Here is a 20,227-nt window from a genome sequence, read left to right on the forward strand (position 1 = left end):
CTTAGAACAATGCCTTTTAAGTCTTATTTTATAGATGAGAAAACTATGGCTCAGAAAGATTAGACAAATTGACAAAAGTTAGAAAACTCATTTATCATTTGAGTTGAGGTTCAAATCAAGTGTATCTGTCATAGTTTTGACTTTTTTGTTGTTAATTCTAATAAGTTTCTGAAATTCAGAGGGAGATGAAATCAAGAAGGGGAGACTAAGCTAAGATTTATGGAGCATCTGTCTTGTGTCTAGCATTGTGTAGGCATTTACAGATCTTATCATATTTCATCCTCACAGCAAACCTATGAGTAATGAACTCTTATCGTCATCTCAAAGATAAGGAAACTGAGCACAGCAAGGCTCAGCATGGTGTCAAAAGTCCTATGGCCAGTAGGTGGTGAGCTGGGATTACAGCACGGATCTCCTCGTTTTCAACTCTTTCCTTCATATGCAGACATTTCCTGAAAACTGTGCAAGTTTCATTAAAGTCATCCAATCTCTCCTGCTGTTGAGAAACCCATGCTGAAATTGAGTTCTAACCTAGGTGGCCTTTATAGAATGGCAGGGGGACAGTGGCCTGGAATGTCACCACTGGTCTAATGAGGATAATCTCATTGTCTCCTGTGAGGACTAAGATGTTGTGAGAGTGTTATTTTTTCTTAGCATTCTATTCATCTAAAAAGCACTGGAAATTAATACTGCAAATACGTGTATAATCCCTTTGCAGACATCCCTTCACACGGTTATAAAAAGCAAAGACGGAATTAAGGCTGTAAGACTTTTCATTTTAGAATCAAAGTTGTCATCGAACGCACTCATTGTGTTACTTGGAATTGTACACTTGTATTTGAAATAGTCCTTTTGCCTTTTTTCATCTTTTTCAATAGAAGCAGAAATAACACAATGTGTGTGGGGGGGCAGATGATTATTTTTAAATGCACATTTGACAGTGCAGCGACACCAAGTGGCTAACTGAGGAATGTTTATACACTAAATTAGAAGTACATGTTAGAAACAAGTTCACAGCTAAACACTATCCTTGCTACTTTCAACTGTTTAGATTTCAGAGAATTTAAAGGAAACTTTCACAGACTTGGGTTTAACAGTATCTTTTAAATAGATGCCTTTTTGCATCATAAAGAATGAAGGTTCCTTGGAGAGATGACTGATTCCAGTTCTAGAGTAAGAAATGTTAAGAAATGCTTGAAACATCTAATGTCAGCAAGCAAGGAAGCTGCTGAAGACTCTTACGAGTCTTGTCCAAAGGACTAAGAAGCTAACTTGATGAGCCCCCACTGGCCAAAGGTGGTATACTTTGGGCAGCAATAATTACAATACTCTATAACATATCGAATTCATATGTGTATAAGTATATCAACAAAATAAGGACGCAGACTGCCTCATGTTTGGAGGATCTGAAGGAATGACATCACTATTCTGAAAACTATTAAACAGAAGGCATCAAGCACATATCTTGCTTTTTCTACATGACTCACAGAAAACAAACAGTAGATGAAAGGAAATTTCTCTATGTTGACATATGCCAGTTAAAAAAACAAGGAAACAGAATTAGAGGCCATTATCATTTTAAAAGCTCCAATGGCATACGGCAGCTGGGCCACAAGGATCACAAAAACGGACAACAAGCCAGGACGAGGCCGCAGTGGAGGTCAGCACCACCTGGGAGATATTTGTGCCCTAAACTGCAAAACCTGAATTTGATCATGCTTCTGGTTCCAACTACAATCTACAGGCAACATGGTGGGCAGAGCACATAAAAATGCCATGGAAACGCAACCAGCAAAATCCAGATGGTAGGAAATAATAGGACAAACAATCCACAGGCTACAAGGAACAAGAAAAAGTCTGTTGGTGAAGAAATTTACAGATTAATAAAAGCTTAAATGTGTACCAACTAGGAATGGGTATTTCACACACTGGTTAAGATATTACTTGCAATGCCTGTATCCCATATCAGAGTACTTGGTTTGAGTCCTGGTTCATCTGCTTTTGACCCAGCTTCCTGCTAATGCATACCCTGGGAGGCAGCAGATGATAGTTCAAGTACTTGAGTTCCTGCCACCCATGTGGGAGTCCTAGACTGAGTTCCAGGATCATGGCTTTGGCCTGTGTCAGGCCTGGCTCTTGTGGGCATTTGGGGAGTTAGCCAGAGGATAAGATATCTCTCTCTTTCTCTGTTTTTCCGTCTTTTCAAAAGAGAAGTATCAACCAATTACAATGAATGGGCCTTACTTGGACTCAGATTAAAACAAAAAGTAGAGTGGTTGGTGTTGGGAGCAGAAGTTACAATGCTGCGTAGGATTCCCGTATCCCATTTTGGAATGCCTGGTTTGATTCCTAGCTCTTCTGCTTCCAATCCACCATCCTGCTACTGTGTATCCTTCAAGGCAGCAGATGATGGCTCAAGTATTTGTGTCCCTGTCACCCATGGGGGAGACATGAATGGAGTTCCAGTTTCCTGGCTTCAGCCTGGCCCAGCCCTGACTGTTGCAGGCATTTGGGGAGATACTCAGTGGATGGAAGATCTCAGTCTGTCTCTCTGCCTTTTAAATAAAATGAAGATAAATAAATAAAAAAAATTTAGAAGAAAATATATAAACAAATCATAAGACAATGGGGGAAATTGGGACTCTAGATATTTTACAGAAGTATAGCATTAATGCATTATTGCTAAAACTTTAGGAGAAATAAGGTATTGTGATTATTTAAAAAAATCTTCAGCAGTTACACTGAAATATTTATGAATGAAATAGTATAATACCTGGAATTTGCCTGAAAATAACACAGGGTGGGGACTAGATGGAAGCCGTGAAGGTGCACAGGACAGAAAATTGGCCTTGAGTGAATCACTGCTGAAGGTAGGTGATGAATGTATATGGTTCATTATCTTAGCCTCTCTACCAATTTATAAATCCCAAAATTTCCATACTAAAAAGTTAAAGACAAAAGAAAAAAACATTGTACCCACTCATCACACTGGGTCTGGTAAAGCAAATGACTGGAAACCAGCTCCTACCTGATGTAAGTCTCATGCCAATCTCACTCCTTATACAGTAAGAAGGGACAAAGTAAAATTATCGACACCTACTAAGTCACAGCAGTAAGTAACTTATTAACAGTGTCCTAGTGGATACCCAAAGATACTCCTATACACACATACATGTTGAGTTTGCCTTAATTGAAATGCTTGTGACCAGAAGCATTTCAGATTTCTTCACTTTTTTTTTTGATTTTGGAGTATCTATATAGACTTTATTGGTTGAGATTTTATTGATCCAAAACTCTGAAATCCCAAACAACATGGATTTAGGATTTTGAGAAGTAACGTGCTCAAAAAGTTTCAGACTGTTTTGAATCAGGGATGCTTAACCTGCTTGAGGTTATATTATCAGCACTTAACAGACCATAAAATGCAGTGTTATACTTCACTAGGCTACCTCTCAAAGCACAGAAAAGAAAATGGGAAAGACAGAGAGGAAAAATGAGATGGGCAGCTGTGAAGGGAGTCAAATTTAAGGAGGCGCTCACTCTCAGGACCCGCCCTGCACTTGGATGCTGCTAGAATGAGTGCTTCCTTAAACTCTGTTCCATAGGTGCCCTGCTTCCTCACTGTTGGAAAGAGTTGCTTTCCCTATAACTCTGCAGAAGCACCAAGAGCTGGAGGAACCGTGCCAGTTGCACAGCTGCATTACACTCACTGTCCTCTAGGGGGCCTCGTGTCACCTGCCCTAGGACTGCCCGCAGCAGGTAATCTGAGAGTCTTGGCATTGGCGTTAGCTCCAGGAAAAGCTGTCCCACGCTCAGGTGCAGAGCTGGAGTAGGACAGCGAAATCACTAAGTCTGGAGGTCTCTGAGATTGGACCAAAACCTTGCCTGGTGCAATATTATTTGTACGGTTCTTTTTCATGAGGTTGCTCTAGAGCAGAATTAAACCCCTGCCTATGGTTGCTACTGGTAAACATCCCAGGCTTCCCCTCTCCCTAGTTTGGTGCTCATCACACAGTAGGGTTGCCACAAATGGGGACTCACCATTATCTAGAAGATATTTGGCTTCTGAGGTGGGGGTGGGGGGCCCAATCATTCACACCTGCTATTTTCTACTGTCAGGGAACATGGCCCGAGATCAGATCCGTGAAAGAGCACCAGAAAGACAACAGGAGGGGTGTATGCTCCACCCAAAGGACCACAGGCCAAACAAGTGGGGTGGGGATGACAGCTCAGCTCTGGCAAACACTCCCTGCCTTTCTGGCATGCAAAGGGAGTGGGCGTGTGTGAAAACCAGTTACTCCTCCATCCTGTAGGGACCCGAGCACTCTGCTAATGGCTGATGTGGGTGTCCATTTTAAGCATAAGCTCAGGGGACAGTCTCTTGACTCATCAGTTTGGCTGCTGGCCAAGGTATTTATTCAGAGAAAATGCAAGAGTTTGTGTGCTATAGTTTAAAGAAGCTAGAGTGAGAAACTGTCAAGATTCAGTATTTCTTACTTCAGCAACTATAAAAATGCAAGTGCTCCCTTGGATGCCCAGAGCACCATCTGCTTACGTGGAATAGACAGTGATGCCTTCCCTCTCCTCGATCTTGATGCTTTCATCACTGGGGGTGGGCGGGTTGCTTTGAAACTGGTTTGGAATCCGGAACCAGACTTTCAATTTCTTCTGTAGGGAACCATCTTCGCTGGGGAACACAGCAAAAGAAATAGGGACTGTCATCCCCATCCCAATTCCTGAAAACACAACAGCACATAGGCAAGGTAGGCATCAGACACAGGGTGTGCTCAAGGCTGTGGAAGACATACTCCTCTCATTCTTCTTCCATGGCAGTATTTTTTGTTCTTAATACTGACAATGAACATTTCAGGAATTAAAATGAACAGTCAGGGTTGGGCATGTAGCCTAGTGGTTAGGACATCTGTATCTCGCACATGAGTGCCTGGGTTCAAGTCCTGGCTCCAGCTCCTGAATCCAGCTTCCTGCTAATGTGCACTCTGAGAGGCAGTGGGTGATGGTTCATGCAATTGGGCTACTGGTGCACACATGGTAGAATTAGATTGAGTTCTTGGCTCTCAGTTTCAGCCCCAGTCCAGCTCCAACCCCAGCCTAGTAACCAGCCATTGTGGGCATTTGGGGAGAGATCAAGCAAGTGGGAGCTCAAGCCTGATTACTTTGGTCCTAATAACTATTAGTAAGGTTAATACAAATTTCTAACTTTCTAAATTATCAGCTTAAGACACATCCTAAAAATTACACACTTCTTTTTCTACCTTGCTTTCTGATCCTTTTGGATTACAGTGAGTCCAAAGTACTACCCAAATTAGAATAAAATTAGAGGGAGGTGCTTGGTACAGTGGTTGAGATGCTGCTTGGGATGACTGTGTTCTCTATCCGTCTGCCTGGGCTAGAGTCTTGGCTCTGATTCCAATTCCAACTTCCTGCTGAGTGCACCCTGCGAAGCAGCAGGTGATGGCTCAAATACTTGGGTCTCTGCAGCCCATGTGGGAGACCTGAACTGAGTTTCAGGCTCATGGCTTTGGCCTGGTCCAGCCCTAGCTGTTGTGGGCATTTGGGGGAATGAACCAGCAGATGGAAGATTCTCTCTCTCTCTCTCTCTCTGCCCTTCAAATAAAATGAAAATAGATAAAAATGATTTATTTATTTGAGTGTCAGAGAATGCTCTCATCTGCTGGTTCACTCTCTAAATGCCTACAATGGTCAGGGTAGGACTTGGGCTGAAATTAGGAGTTGAGAACTCAATCCATTTGGGTAGCAGGAGAGCCATCACTGCTGCCTCCCAGGGTGTGCCTTAGCAGGAAGCCAGAGCTGGGAATAGAACTCAGGCACTCCCATGTGGGATGCAAGCAACTTCACTGCTAGACTAAATGCTGACTCCAAAAGCTTCCCAAGGAGTCAAACTCCTATTTAAACATGGTTTACATATAATAGGTACATCTTAGGCAAAATTTCAGGCTTATCATTTTAAATAGGGGGCAGCCACCACAGATGACCAAATCTTTAAGAGTGAGACAGTCCAAGAATTCTTAGCCTGTTCATTTGCCAGAATGGAGGGGCTGGCATCTGTTACACTCATTGTAGCTCAGCCCCTATACCCAGCAGAATCAGCTGTGAGGGGCTGGCTCTGGGAGTGTTCAGTTCAGGGGTAGAGATCAGATGCTGGCTTTGCCTTGTGTGATGACTTAAGACTATTGTGGGTACTTCTCACCCAATGAACCAGTTCAAAGATACAATGAACATGATAGGGTTAAACAAACAACAGAGCAAAAAGAGCATATGGCTCCATTCCTGGAAGAAAAGCATGAAATCAGCGATACTGAGCAGGGACATCCCAGGTGAGGGGTGGGCTGGGCTGATGCCTCCCCAGAGCTTCCCACAATGGGCTCAGGCAGTACAGGAGGTTCATGTGCCACTGAAGCAGGTATTACTGGTGCCTTGTAGCTTCTCCCTCGTGTTTTCTGCTGATGAAGTGAGACACACACAGCTCACCTCTGAGTCCGCAGGGGCACTCACCTTTGTCATTGGTGCCTCCCACATACTTCATGACTTTGGGCATTGCTTCCCGGAGAGCCTCATCCACAGGCTTATCTGTCACTTCCACTGTGGCAAACTTCCCTCCTTCACAGGCTCTTTCTTCATAGGAGACTTCTTCCTGGAGACACAGAAGATACTGTGCTTACGAGACAGAGTAGCAACCTGTGATGCTTCTAGAACCAGCAAGAATCAGGCTGTAAAGGAGTACTTGAATTCATGCCACCCACCTGGGAGACCTACTTTTAGTTCCCAGCTTCTGGATTCTACTTGGCCCAGCCCAGGTCATCGTGGGCATGTAGGGGGAGCAAATCAGAATATGGTAGCATGTTCTCTGTCTCAAATAAATCATTTTTTTAAAAAGAGTCTAGCTACAAGAGGTGTTAGCTGCTAAGGACCTTTCCATCATGGGTATGGTGACAGAGCATAAGACACAGGACTGGATTTGGAGGGCTGTAATAAATAGATTCTGGGATTCTTTAAAAAGTGGAGACATTAGAAGCAGAAGGAAACCACTTATAATTGATATTCTACAGGAGATAAGACACTGCATCTCCATAATACCAGAATGCTATAAAAATTGAACATCAGAGAATACAAGAATTCTTAGAAATAAAAAAAATCTGGTAACAGAAATTAAAAACTCAGTAGAAAGACTGAAAGATGAAGATGAAGGAAATATTTCAGAAAGCCAACTAAAAGAAGTAAAGATTAGAAAAGAAAATAGAGGATCAAGCTGAGATATCCAACATCTGAATAATAGGAAATTTAGAAAACAAGAAAGAAAAACTTGGGAGGCAGGAAACAAAGAAACATTAATAACAATAATTTCACAAAACTCAAAGGCCCGAAAATAAGCTCCATATTTGTAGCATGGCTGCAATTCAAGAAGGGCCAGCACAGCTCTGTACCCACCGCACACTCAGACACGGTGTCCTTTCCTAAACTCTTGTCTCACTAAATCAGAGCCTTCCAAACCTCCTCCGGCTCTTCCCACACAAATCCTGCCTACCTCTCCTCAACACCATTCTCTTCATGGAGTCTGTGTCCTAGGATCATAATGCTTGGTTGTTATTTTCCCTCTGGTGTTTAGATTTGTTAAAAACCCAGGCACCCCTTTGCATTAACCACCCCCCCCTTCACCTTGGTATTTGATCTCATGTACTATAACTTTGGATTTGCTATAAAATAGTATTTTTCAAACTTTTATAAAATCTTAATTCACAAAAAAACGTTTTTGCATCATGCCTTATCATGAAAACAAATATGGTTGAAACAAAATTTCACCAAATAGTACTTTATGCTTCTGGATGGGATATAGTCTTTTTTTTTTAAGATTGTTATTTATTTACTTCAGAGGCATAGTTACAGACAGAGAGAGGGAGACACAGAGAGGTCTTCGATCTGCTGGTTCACTCCCCAAATGGCTGCAATGACCAGAGCTGAGCTGATCCAAAGCCAGGAGCCAGAAGCTTCTTCTGGGTCTCCCACATGGGTGCAGGGGCCCAAGGACTAGCGCCAGCTTTCACTCCTTTCTTAGGCCATAAGCAGAGAACTAGATTGGAAAAGGAGCAGCCAGGACACAAACTGGTGCCTATGTGGTATACTGACACTGCAGGCGGAGGCTTAGCCTACTATGCCACAGCACTGGCCCTGGGATATATTCTGATACTTTTGTTTTCTATCTTGTTTTCTCCTAGTCTATTGGAATGAATTATATTCTATTCCATTAAAAGAAGAAAAGTCGGGCTATATAGATTTTACTATCTGGGAATGAAGATTATTGTAGTTTAAAACATCTGCAATGAAATTTATCTGAACAGGAACTGTGTCACAGAACTTAACCTGTTAGGAGTTCAGTAGATATTTATTTGGTTAAGGATCTGTCTCTGCTACTCATGATGATGAAAAATAGACACGTGGCAGAGGACTTGGCTGCTCTAGGCTGGGAAGGCAGGCTTTCCTAAGATCTTAAACTGAAGATTCTCAACTAGTGATAGGGGCGTGACTCTAAGGCGGACATAATGAATCTCTGGGGGAGGCAAGGATGGTAGGGGTCGTGAGTGGTCTGCACAGGTATATTTAATATTATATTTAATTTTATATCTGAATGTAAAAATGTCTATTGGATTTGTAATGCAAAATAAAAGGAGAGAAAAGAGAAAGAAGTCAGGGAAGTCCGAAAGGAAATTCTAAACACCAATTTCAAGCTGAGACTCCCCTTCAGGTGGGGTGGAGAGAATTGCACCACACCAACATTCCAGGGGCAGCTAATCGGCCTTGACTTTGGGGCTTTGTGCCTATTAATTCTGAGGATAGCTGTGAGGTCCCCTACTTTGTATGTCTAACTTCTAAAGCGCCTTCAATAGCAGACTACTTTTATTTATTTGTTTCTTTGAAAGGCAGAGAGACAGGCAGAGATTCTCCATCTGCTGGCTCACTTTCCCAAATTCTCGCAACAGCTGAGCCTGGACCAGGCCAAAGCTAGGAGTCTGGAACCCCATCCAGGTCTTTGGTGTGGGTGGCAGAGATGCAACTACCTGAGCCATCACTGGCTACTTCCCAGGAATCATAACGGAAGCTGGAACCCAAACCCAGGTACTCCTATATGGGGTGTGTGCATCTCAAGTGGTGTCTTAACATCTATGTAGCAAACTATCATGTGAACTTAAGATCTTTTGCTATTTCTGGCTCTCCCTGTCACAGCAGAGAATTCCAGGATTTCCCCTTCATTTGATTTTTGCTACTTGTAATGTTTTATTTTTGGAAATATGTGTGTAATTATTTATTTGAATGGAGGGGGGAGAAAGAGAGACATCTTCCATCCACTGGTTCACTTCCCAAATGTCCACATAGCTGGGGCTGCACCAGGTCAAAGCCAGGAGTCTGGAACTCTACTCAGGTACCCCAGGAATCCAAGCACCTGGGCTATCACCTGCAGCCTCCTAGGAACACTAACAGGAAGGTGGATTGGAAGTAGAGGTTGACTCAATCCCAGGCACTTTGTTATGGGTTGTAGATACCTCAAGCAGTGGCATAGTCTGTTAAGTCACAATGCCTGGCCTATTTGTAATTTTTTTTTTTAGATTTATTTATTTATTTGAAAGGCAGAGTTATAGAGAGAGAGAGTGGAAGAGACAGAGAGATCTTCCATCTACTGGTTCAGACCGAATGGCTGCAAGTCAGAAGTCAGGAACTCCATTCAGGTCTCCTACATGGTGAAGTGGCCCAAAGACTTAGGCCATCTTCTGCTGCTTTCCCAGGTACATTAGCAGGGAGCTAGATCAGAAGTGGAGCAGGTGGGACTTGAATCAGTTCCCATATGGGATTCCAGTTGTAATGTTTTAAATGTGAAAAATACTACTCTGGGAATCACAGAATTTCAGAACTGAAAGAGGTCTTGGAGCTCACCTCATCTAACTAATTTCACCAGAGAGGAAATGCAGAAATAGAGACTGAGTTGCCCAAGATGTCACAGCTACTAAATGGTGAAACCGGAAGGAGACCTCCAGCCCCCAGTCTCCAGTCTCATGCCTGCTGCAAGACTTTCTACCTCTTTTGGGGTGAAGCAAGCATTTTAACCTCTTTTCTTTAGCCATTGTGTTAGTTATTTTGGGCAGACATTTGCATGCCCATGTTGAACTCAGAACAAACTCTTGAAATCTTTACTTAATGTATGCTAAACTGATCTTCTGTATATAAAGAGAATCGAAAATGAATCTTGATGTGAATGGAAGGGGAGAGGGAGTGGGAAAGGGAAGGGTTGCGGGTGGGAGGGACGTTATGGGGGGGAAGCCATTGTAATCCATAAGCTGTACTTTGGAAATTTATATTCATTAAATAAAAGTTAAAAAAAAAAAGAACAAGGGTATTAGATATCATTTTATGCTGTCACTTCTTTCACATATGGAGAACCAGTGACAAGATCTTACTGGAGAAAGGGCCAGTTGGCTATTTATTTTGGTCCTTCTTTCCTTCTATTTATTCAAGCATCAACTATGGAGCACCTACTATGTGTTGAGCATTGTGCCAGATACTCTGTTAAAGAGATGATTTCTGGTTTCTGACATCAGGAAAGGCACAGTCTAGTGGGGAAGAAGCCAGGAAAACAAGAGGTTATTATTTGATGACTGTTTAAGAGATGAGGACTGCCAGGGCGTGTGGGAACACAGAGGGATGCCTACCACGTCACTGGACTGATATGATATAGTGATTCCTCTGATGATTTGGGAATGGTGATTCCAGCTGTTGGGGTCCCCAAATGTAAGAGAGGCCCATGACAATATGACTTGGAGCAAAGCCAGGCAGGCAGGCCACAGCAAGGGAGACGGCCAAATCCCAGAACTCAGAGGCTGTGGTAGAGAGCTGGATTTTATAGCCAGTAGCCCAATGATGGTGACCTGACAGCAAGCCAGTTTCATCCACCTTAAATTAGTTTAAGTTACGCTTGGGATTTACACATAGGATTATGGGGTGGGCATTTAGCACAGTGTTACTATGCCACTTGTGATGCTTGTACCACATATCAAAGTGCCTGGGTTCGAATCTCAGGTCTGATTCTGATTCCAGTTTCCTGCTAATGTTCATCCTGGGAGGCAGAAGGTGACATCTCAAATACCTGGGTCCCTGCCACCCAATGGGAGACCTGGACTGAGGTCTGGGCTCCTGGCTTTAGTTTGGCTTGGCGCTGACAATTTGTAGGCAGTTTGGGAGTGAACCAGCATATAGACAATCTCTGTCTTGATGCTTTACCAACAAATGAAAATAAATAGGGTAATACATTTCTAAAAACTAAAGATATGCAAGTATGTCTGAGGCTTGAGTGGAGGGTCTCTGGAGCAGAAAGGAGCTCTTGGAAATAGGACAAGTGACCTAAGTTCTCAGCCTACTCCCAGGCAAAGTGCACAGCAAGGAAAGAAAGGCTGTTCAGAAAGGAATGCAGCTGGATCCTGAGAACCCCGTAATAAAGTCTACCATCCCGTAAGGCCTAGTCAGCTTCACCTCTTCCTCCCGAGTGATTACTCCTTTCTGTGAACTCTGAAAGTCAGCTAACTCTGGAGCCCTCAGGGGTGTGTTTGTGTGTGTGACAACAAACCACACTAATACCATCTTGCCCCTCCATAGTGCTCTGTCTCTCTCTCTCTCTCTGAGGATGCTGACTACCTGCTAGGCTAACTGATGCCACTCTCCAGCTATGATGTTTAAATGCTATCACAAGCTTTTCTGTTGAGGTCAGAAAAACCAGCCAGGCACCTGAGGGGCTAAATCCTAAGGAACAGTCGAGAATTGTTGTAACACAAGTTCTACCCCAGCTCCCTATTTTTAAATGTATAAAATCTTGCCTCATCTGGTGCCCTTTATGGAAGAAATCTTACTTCAGCTTCAGGCTAGATTGCCTGTCCACCTGGTCTGGAATCCCATACATAAACTGCCCTAATAAACCCTTTTACTCTTGTATGGAGCTCCTTCTTCCTTCGTCAGTTTCAGGATTCCTTCTCAGTTCAGGGGGCATTACATGTTCACTGACAGTCTCTTAGCTCATGTGTCTCCTGGGAGATGACCAAACTGTCCTGTCCATGAAGTAGTTGCACACACAGGTGTAGAATGGGAGACAGGCACAGAGATATAGACTTGAGAGTTTTTAACCTGCCCTAGATAATCCAGGTACCACATAGCTTTCATCTACCTTGCCACATCCAAAGCACCTATTCACTGGCCTTTTATTTCCTTTAATGTCATGGTCATGCCTACCTAGGGTCTCTGCACCTGCTGCTTCCTCTGCCTGCATGATTCTTTCCCGTCTTTGTCCAATGACTCCCTACTCATCCAACAGATTCCAACCTCCAAGCTATAAAAAGGATCCTATTTTTAAAACAGGCTTCTCAGGATTTTTTTTTAATAAGCCCCTTTACTTTCACAATTCAACACTTACTGTAATTACAATTAAGTAATAATGTGTCTAACCCCCATCTTGAACCATAAACTCCATGAGGTCTCTGTTGCTCAGCACTGGATCTCTTTTTATCTGGTGCTTCTTGCACATTGCATGCATTCCATAGGGGAAACCCTAATAAGTTAATGGAAACTGTACATTATGATCTCAATTTTTTTTTCACAACAAACTAAATTTATCTTTTTTTTCTTTTTAAACTTTTATTTTATTTTTTATTTTTTTGACAGGCAGAGTGGACAGTGAGAGAGAGAGACAGAGACAGAGAGAAAGGTCTTCCTTTTCCGTTGGTTCAACCCCCAATGGCTGCCGCGGCCAGCGCACTGCAGCCGGCGCACCGCGCCAATCCGAAGCCAAGAGCCAGGTACTTATCCTGGTCTCCCATCCAGGTGCAGGGCCCAAGCACCTGGGCCATCCTCCACTGCCTTCCGGCCACAGCAGAGAGCTGGACTGGAAGAGGAGTGACCGGGACAGTATCTGGCGCCCCGACCGGGACTAGAACCCGGGGTGCTGGCAACGCAGGCCACTAAATTTATCTTTTAATTCCATCTGTCCATATCTTTTTTTTTGAAGTACCTCCATGCTACAGTTTGAATAGGATTTGGCTCCCAAACTCATGCAGCTAAATCCCTAGGTCCTAAGTTGATAGTACTCAGAAAGCAGAAAGTTAATCCTGTTATGCTGACTGGGAGGTGGGCCTAGTGGGAAGTCCTTAAGTCATCGGGGGGTGCACCTTTGGAAGGCAGTTCTGCAGAGAGTGTTGGTTACTAAGGCCTGAGTCAGGCCCAGCGCCTCGCTCTGCTTGCTGTGACCCTTCTGCTCATGCTCCACCACTGCCGTCCTCTGGCCCCACCAGATGGTGCAATCAACCTTGGCCTAGACCCACCAAAGCTGTGAGCCTACATAAACCTCCTTCCTTCACAAGTAGCTTGTCTTAGGTATTTTGTTGTAGGAATGAAGAGCTGACTAACACAACTTGCATTAAATATTGGTGAGAAAGGAGGGTAGCAGAGTGAAACCTGGTTTTCCTCTAAGGACAAGGAATGCCATAGTCATAGAGGTAGATAGATGAGAACCTAGTCTAAAACAGCAGGGTCACGATGTGTAAAACCAGTTCTACTGTAGGTCCACCTGTTGCACAGTATCCATGGACTCTCATCGGAACCACTGTACCACTGGGACCACTTAGGTGTGAGGGACAGATGTTATAAATGTATCTAGCTCTCCAGGAAGCTCTGTTGAAATTTATTTAACCAGATTTCTCTATTTGCTGAGCATAAGGCATCTAAGTAAACACAGTGTTGATTCTCTTAACATTCTGGTTACATGGAACATAGTCAAAGACCTCCGTCACTCCCTGTCCAGTTAAGCCTTTCCTCCCAGCCAGATTTTAGATGAGGATTGCAGGCTTTAACTATAAACACCAGTTTCGACATTCAGTAGGGACCCTAGCCATATTCAAGCCCCAAACAAAGGCCTTACAAGGATGCTTCTGACTATACGGTTTTCCAGCCCACTGCAAAGTCTGTTTTTCTCTTGACCTCTGATGTCGTGTATATACATAGTTATCCTGGAAGCCTGCCTTCTCATTTTATGAAAATATTAATCATAAAAATTATCCTAACAGGGTACTTTCTCTGTGTCCAGTTTTATTTTAAATGTTTTACATGAATTTACTCATTTAATCTCTCCAATAGCCCTGTAAAAAAATTGGTGCTTTAATTGTCATTTTCAGATGAAAATGGAGAACAAATTAAGTAACACACCCGTGTTACAGTGGACAAGCAGTGGAGCCAGGATTCAAACCCAAGCTATCAGGTCCTAATCAATGTGTACAAGGTTGGACACAAATCTAATAAGGAAGTCAGAACATCAGTCCTACTCTGAGCAGCCACAGGAACACCCAATCCGACACAGAAAGCTATCTATCCTCCCTCTCTTAGCCATGACGAAGGCACCTGATAAGGCCTGCGGCTGTGTGCGCCTCCCGCCCAGCACCTATAATCAGTCTTGAACATCCCTGTTACCTGGGCCACACAGTGTGCTATCTACACGCCCAGACTCTTTCTAGGGAAAGAGAAATAACTTCAAGGAGAGGCTCTCTTCAAAATAACACATGCCTTTGTACATTAAGAAAAAAGTTTACAAATACCTTCAAGTATTTAGTTGTCACATTGGCTTTGCCATTCTTGTCAGAGAGTTGAGAAATCTGTGGATTCATATTGGTTGGGATATTAAGTAACCTACCCAAAATTTCCTTTAAAACTAAGGGGATCCTACCACGTACTGTGCCCAACCAAGTGTTAGGTATTCTGTTGAACCATTTGTAATGGTGTGATCTCAGTAAAACTTCAAAACAATCTACAGAGATAGGAACTATTATCATCACTTGTGATTAGCCTGCTAGTAAGACTGGAGCTGAGGTCTTACATAATGATATTACTGCATTTGTAGAGTGCTCAGTTCATAAAACATCTTCATATTTTAAAAATTTAATATTTATAGTAATCCTGGAAGTAAGTGGAAAAGATTTTTATACCTATTCTACAGTGTCAGAAATTGAGGTTCAGTTGGGATAAACGGTTTGCTTTAGCCTGGTAACAATATCACATACAGCCCCATATTCCCAGTAAAAGAGGGAAGATGCTTATAAAGGAGCTGCATTTATCCCAGAGGCGCCAAATCAGCAACAGGTGACACCCTATCAGTGAGGGCCTAACACAAAATGAGAAATCATTAACATATTTAGAGCAGAGGCACCATGACTCATTGAATTGGTACACAGATAAGAGAAGAGCTGAGATGCCCAACAGGGCACAGGGAGGCAACCTGAGGTGAGTTAGTGCCCTAGGAGAGATGGAGGAAGGAAGGATGACCTGTTTCCTGAGCTCAGACACCTGGATCACCTGGCAGAAGCCAGACCTGGGCAGTCTGTGCTGCAGAAATCAGAGGAGAAGCTCCTGCTATTAGAGACCTGATGTGGATTCAGGAGAGAGAATGACTGTTTTCTCTCTTCTTCCTGTCTCCCGTTATTGCCTGACACCTGAGCCTGGGAACCAGAGCCGGCAAGGGTCTGCCTCACTCCGTGTGGGCACAACAGCAGAGCAAGGAATGGTGAGGAAGAACTGAGGGCAGAGGCCACAGAGCAGCCCAGCCCCTCCGTTTGCATTTGCAGTCATCATCAACCCCAAAGACAAGGTGAGTCCCAGCCAGTACAGGATGGAACCTTTCCTGGGCACTGTCAGTAACACATGGATTATTTGTTTAGTTTAAGATGTATTTTATTTATTAGAAAGGCAGAGAGAGACAGAGAGGGAGAGAGAGAGAGAAAGAGATCTTCCAGCTGCTGATTCATTCCTCAAATGGCTGCAATGGCTTGGTGTGGGCCAGGCTAAAGACCTAAGCCAGGAACTCCATCTAGGTCTCCATGTGGGTGGCAGGGTCTCGTGTACTTGGCCATTTCTGCTGCTTCCCCAGGCACATTAGCAGGGAGCCGGAGAAGCAGCAGAGCAGCCCGAAGCTGAAGCAGCACGCTCTATGGAATGCTGGCAGTGTAGGTGGCGGCTTCATCCGCTGCGCAATAATGTCAGCCCCAGCGTGTGGATTCTCAGAAATGCTAGTGCCAGCAGGAACTCTCATCAGGCCAGATCCATAGACGGCCTCATACCTCATACCAAGGCATAATCAGTGTTCACAAACATTTTTAGCCAGTTAAAACTGATGCAGTCGCCCTACCCACAACCATAAGCTCAGCCCTAACTTCCTCTTCCCTGTTTGCTTTTCTTATATTTTCTCTATTGACTTGATCATTAGCCATTAAAACATAAGCTCCAGGAGGGCAGGGATTTGTTGGTTTTGTCCTTTCTTTATCCCCATTGCCTAGAAGAGTGCCCCGCACATAACTGGCACCCAAAAAGCAGTTTGTTTATAACAGTGGCCGTTTGGCCTACCAGTTAAGATCCCCATGTCCCATACTGTAGTGTTTGGGTTTGTTTCCTGGATCCAGCTCCTGACTTCCTGCTGATGCAGAACCTGGGAGGCAGTGGTGATAGTTCACAAAATGGGGTTCCCGCCAATCATCTGGGAGACCCAGCTCTTGGCTCCAGCCCTGGCCCAGCCCCAGGCATTGCAGGGATTTAGAAAGTGAACCAGCAGATGCGAACTCTTTCTTTCTCTTTATGCTTCTCAAATAAACCAGATTTTAGTTTTCCTTAAAAATCTGGCAATATTGGCTCACATCACTGTATGGTAACAACTGATAGAATTGCCCTTTTGAAGATGGGGGAATCTCTCTGTGATTTGCCTCAGTCCCCACCATGCCATATAGTCCTAAACACTCAGCCTCACTCATATCCATCATTGTCAGGCTACTGTAGGCACCTGACCCTGGGACCCTTGATTAGGGGTAATCTGCTCATTCCACGTACAGTGGGGGACACGGAGACAGGGACAGGTGAAGCGACAGGTCTCTCTGGTTGCTTGACAGGTGCAGTCTCAAGTCTCATTGGGGACTCGGTGACGACCACTGCACCAGGTACTAGAACCTACTCCTCAGCTAGTCTGTTAATAAATCAGACGCTGTGCTGGGAGTTCCATACCCAGCACCTCAAAAAGTTGATGGGAAAACGCAACTGTAAGTTTGTATCGGTGTGAAAAATGTTTGAAACCCATGCATAGTTTTTCCATAATACACAATGTCATGAGCATTTTGAAGATCCTCTCATATACGTGGGTTCCAAGTGGTTTTGCACCAAAAGAAACTTAATTAATTATTATTATTATTATTTTTATTTAAGAGGCAGAGGACAGAAAGGGAGAGCGAACTCCCATCTGCTGGTTCACTCTCCAAATGCCGGCCAAAGCCAAGAATCAGGGACTCAATCCAGGTTCCACACGTGGGTGGCAGAGTCGTCCCCGCTGCCTTCCAGGGTCTGCATTAGTAAGTGGAAAATTAGACACTCTGATGCAGGACGCGGGCCTGCCCGCCAGAAGATGATAGTCCGGTGGCAGCCCCGTTGTTTTCAGGGAGGCAGTCCCACGGGGCCATGTTGGCACTGGTGTAAATTTGGGGAATACACAGTTATGGATTCCAGGCCCCCAATTTCTGCAGCGCTAGCTGCCCTTTCTGCTAGCGCTTTCCTGTTCTGCCCAGCTGGAGACCCGTCACTGCTCCAGGCCCTGCGACCCCGCCCACAGGCAGTACTGACGCTACACTCTTGTCCTCAGCTCTCCAGTAGCGGGGACTTTCTGGCCCACAAGGCCTGTGTCAGTCATTTCTGCAGTCAAGAGTCTCTCAACAAACAGAAACTGTTGAGGACATCTGGAATGTTCGGATAAACGCAGGCATTCAACAGGCGGTGTCCAACTCGCCACGCTGGGGTCCTCCCCCCGTCAACCTCCTCTCTCTGACTTCCCTCCTCCCCGCAATGCCCTGTAACCCGCTACACCGGACCATGAACTTCCCTCCTTCCAAGAGCTGGGCCGCAAAGGGCCGCGCCCGGGAAGAAACCAGCACACACACACACACACACAGCGGTCCCTCAGAGCCCTCTGCGGCCGGACCCTCCTCCAGGCTCCAGCAGCCCTGCGGGCCTACCTTGTCCCCTTTGCTCAGCACCTGCCAAGGCCATGTCTCTACGCTCCCGAACAGGGAGTTCCTGATCATGCCCAACATGCTGTCGCCCTGGCGCTCCGGACGCACCGGCTGCTGCAGGGTGCGGAGACGGCGGGAAGGCGCAGCCTGAGCAGCGAAGCGCACGGCAGGGGCCAGCGGGGCGAGTCCGGAGGGCGGAGCGAAAGGGGAGCGTCGGGAGGGCGGAGCGAGTAGGGTAGGCGGGGTGAGCAGGGCGCCAAGCGAGAGCCTGACTGGCGGGGGCGCCTGGTGGGCGGAGCGAATCCGGTGGGCGGGGAGAGCCTGGCTGGCACGCCCAGTCGAGTGGGCGGGGCGAGGAGGACGGCTAGGGCGCTGGCGAACCGGGAGGGCGGGACAGTGCCGCGGCGGGGGTCGATGCCCCGGGAGGTGGGCCTGAGCGGGTCGCGCAGGTGGGCGGGGCGAAGGGAGGAGGCTGCTGGCCGCGGAGTCTCTCAGGGAGGTATGGTCTTTTACCGCCCCCACCCTACCCGGTTACCTCATCTGTAGACGATGAAGGATCCTCTAACCGAGTTCCCTACAGAACACTTTCTTTCCTACGGTCGTTTTAAATATTTGTTTAATTTGAAAGGCAGACAGAGGGACCTCCTGTCTGCTGTTTCACTCCCCAAATGCCAGCAATGGGGGGAGGTGGGGGCTGGCCCGAGCCTAGCCTGGGACTCTCTCCGGGTCTCCCACGTGGGTGGCAGGGGCCTGACTACTTGAGCCATCCCTGTTGCCTCCCAGGGTGTGCACTGGCACACACTGGCCCAAAGGCCAGCCTGCTACAGTCCGTTTTACTGAGATCCTACTGTGTCACCAGGCAGCAGCTTTGCGCATTCACTCCTATTCATAACCTTGTAACAATTTTATCCCTATTTGTTGGGTTGAGTGCTCCCTGCCAAATGTTTTACAAACGTTGTCTTTACTCCTCATGCAACTAAAAAGTGGTATTTTATAGCCACTTTACAGAGGAGGAACCTGATCCTCAAAATAATTGACTTTGCGGGGGTGGGGGGGCGGCTGAATCAGGTGTGGAGTGTCTTCCTGTGGTGTCAGTGCCCCGATTCTTTGCACCCTGTCATCCAAGCCACGTCTACATGTGGCACTGCTTCCCCAAAACTCCGTATGTTCCACCTCTGTGCAACACGGACCCCTGCACCAGGGCAGCTTGCCCCTTGGACTCCCCCTTTGTATTTGACTTCTCTGAAAATGCACTGCAGACACTCTCCATGAACGCTGTGTGGTCCTTTTTATTTATTCTCACGTTCTGACTATATGGCTTTTCAAAATTCTTTGGTGGTGTTTATTTATTTGAAAGTAGAGGGATAGAGACAGACATAGAGAGACATCTTCCATCTGCTGGTTCGCTCTTCAAATGCTTGAAGCCAGGCCACTCCAAAGCCAGGAGCCCAGAACTCCATGAGGGCTCCCACACAGGTGGCAGGGACACAAGTACTTGAACCATCATCTGCTACTGCCCAGGGTGTGCATTAGCATAAAGTTGGAATCAGAAGCAGAGTGGAGGCTTGAACCCAGGCATCCTAATATGGATGTGGACATCCCAAACTGTGTCCTAACTACTGCACCAAATGCTGCCCCCCCATGAGGATTTTTTTTTTTTTCAAAAAAGTTTTTAATTGGGGGCTGGTGCTGTTGCTTAGCAGATGAAGCCATGCACTGCGGTGCCGGCATCCCATATGGGTGCTGCTCTGAGTCCCAGCTGCTCCACTTCTGATCCAACGAGCCTGGGAAAACAGCAAAAGATGGCCCAAGTGCGTGGGCCCCTGCACTCACAAGGCAGACCTGGGTGAAGCACCTGGCTCCTGGCTTCTTCAGCCTGGCCCAGCTTTGACTGTTGTGGCCATTTGAGGAGTGAGCCAGTGGATGGAAGATCTGTCTCTCTCTCTAATTTCTCTCTCTCTCTCTCTCTAACTCTACCTTTCAAATAAATAAATAAATAAATAGATATTTTAAAAATTTAATTGATGCATAGATAATTATACACAGAGGGTAAGAGTAGGATAATTCAATGCAGGTATATAATGTGTAATGATCAAATCAGATTAGCATTTCTGTCTCTTCAAACATTTATC

The 20,227-nt window shown here is 45.4% G+C and overlaps 1 protein-coding gene across 1 annotated transcript in view; it reads right to left on the reverse strand.

The window, feature by feature from the left end:
* The window catches only part of HEBP1 (heme binding protein 1), a 29,266-nt gene extending 10,961 nt beyond the window's left edge, over positions 1 to 18,305 (reverse strand). The window contains exons 1-3 of the mRNA XM_002712658.5: positions 18,099 to 18,305; positions 6,535 to 6,673; positions 4,556 to 4,736 (exon numbers count right to left, since the gene is read on the reverse strand). Of these exons, the coding sequence (XP_002712704.1) occupies positions 4,556 to 4,736; positions 6,535 to 6,673; positions 18,099 to 18,176 (398 nt within the window). The 5' untranslated portion in view covers positions 18,177 to 18,305. The remainder of the gene's footprint in view (positions 1 to 4,555; positions 4,737 to 6,534; positions 6,674 to 18,098) is intronic.
* Between the last annotated feature and the right edge of the window lie 1,922 nt (positions 18,306 to 20,227).

This window comes from Oryctolagus cuniculus, chromosome 9 (assembly GCF_964237555.1).
Source record: "Oryctolagus cuniculus chromosome 9, mOryCun1.1, whole genome shotgun sequence".
Taxonomy (NCBI): Eukaryota; Metazoa; Chordata; class Mammalia; order Lagomorpha; family Leporidae; genus Oryctolagus; species Oryctolagus cuniculus.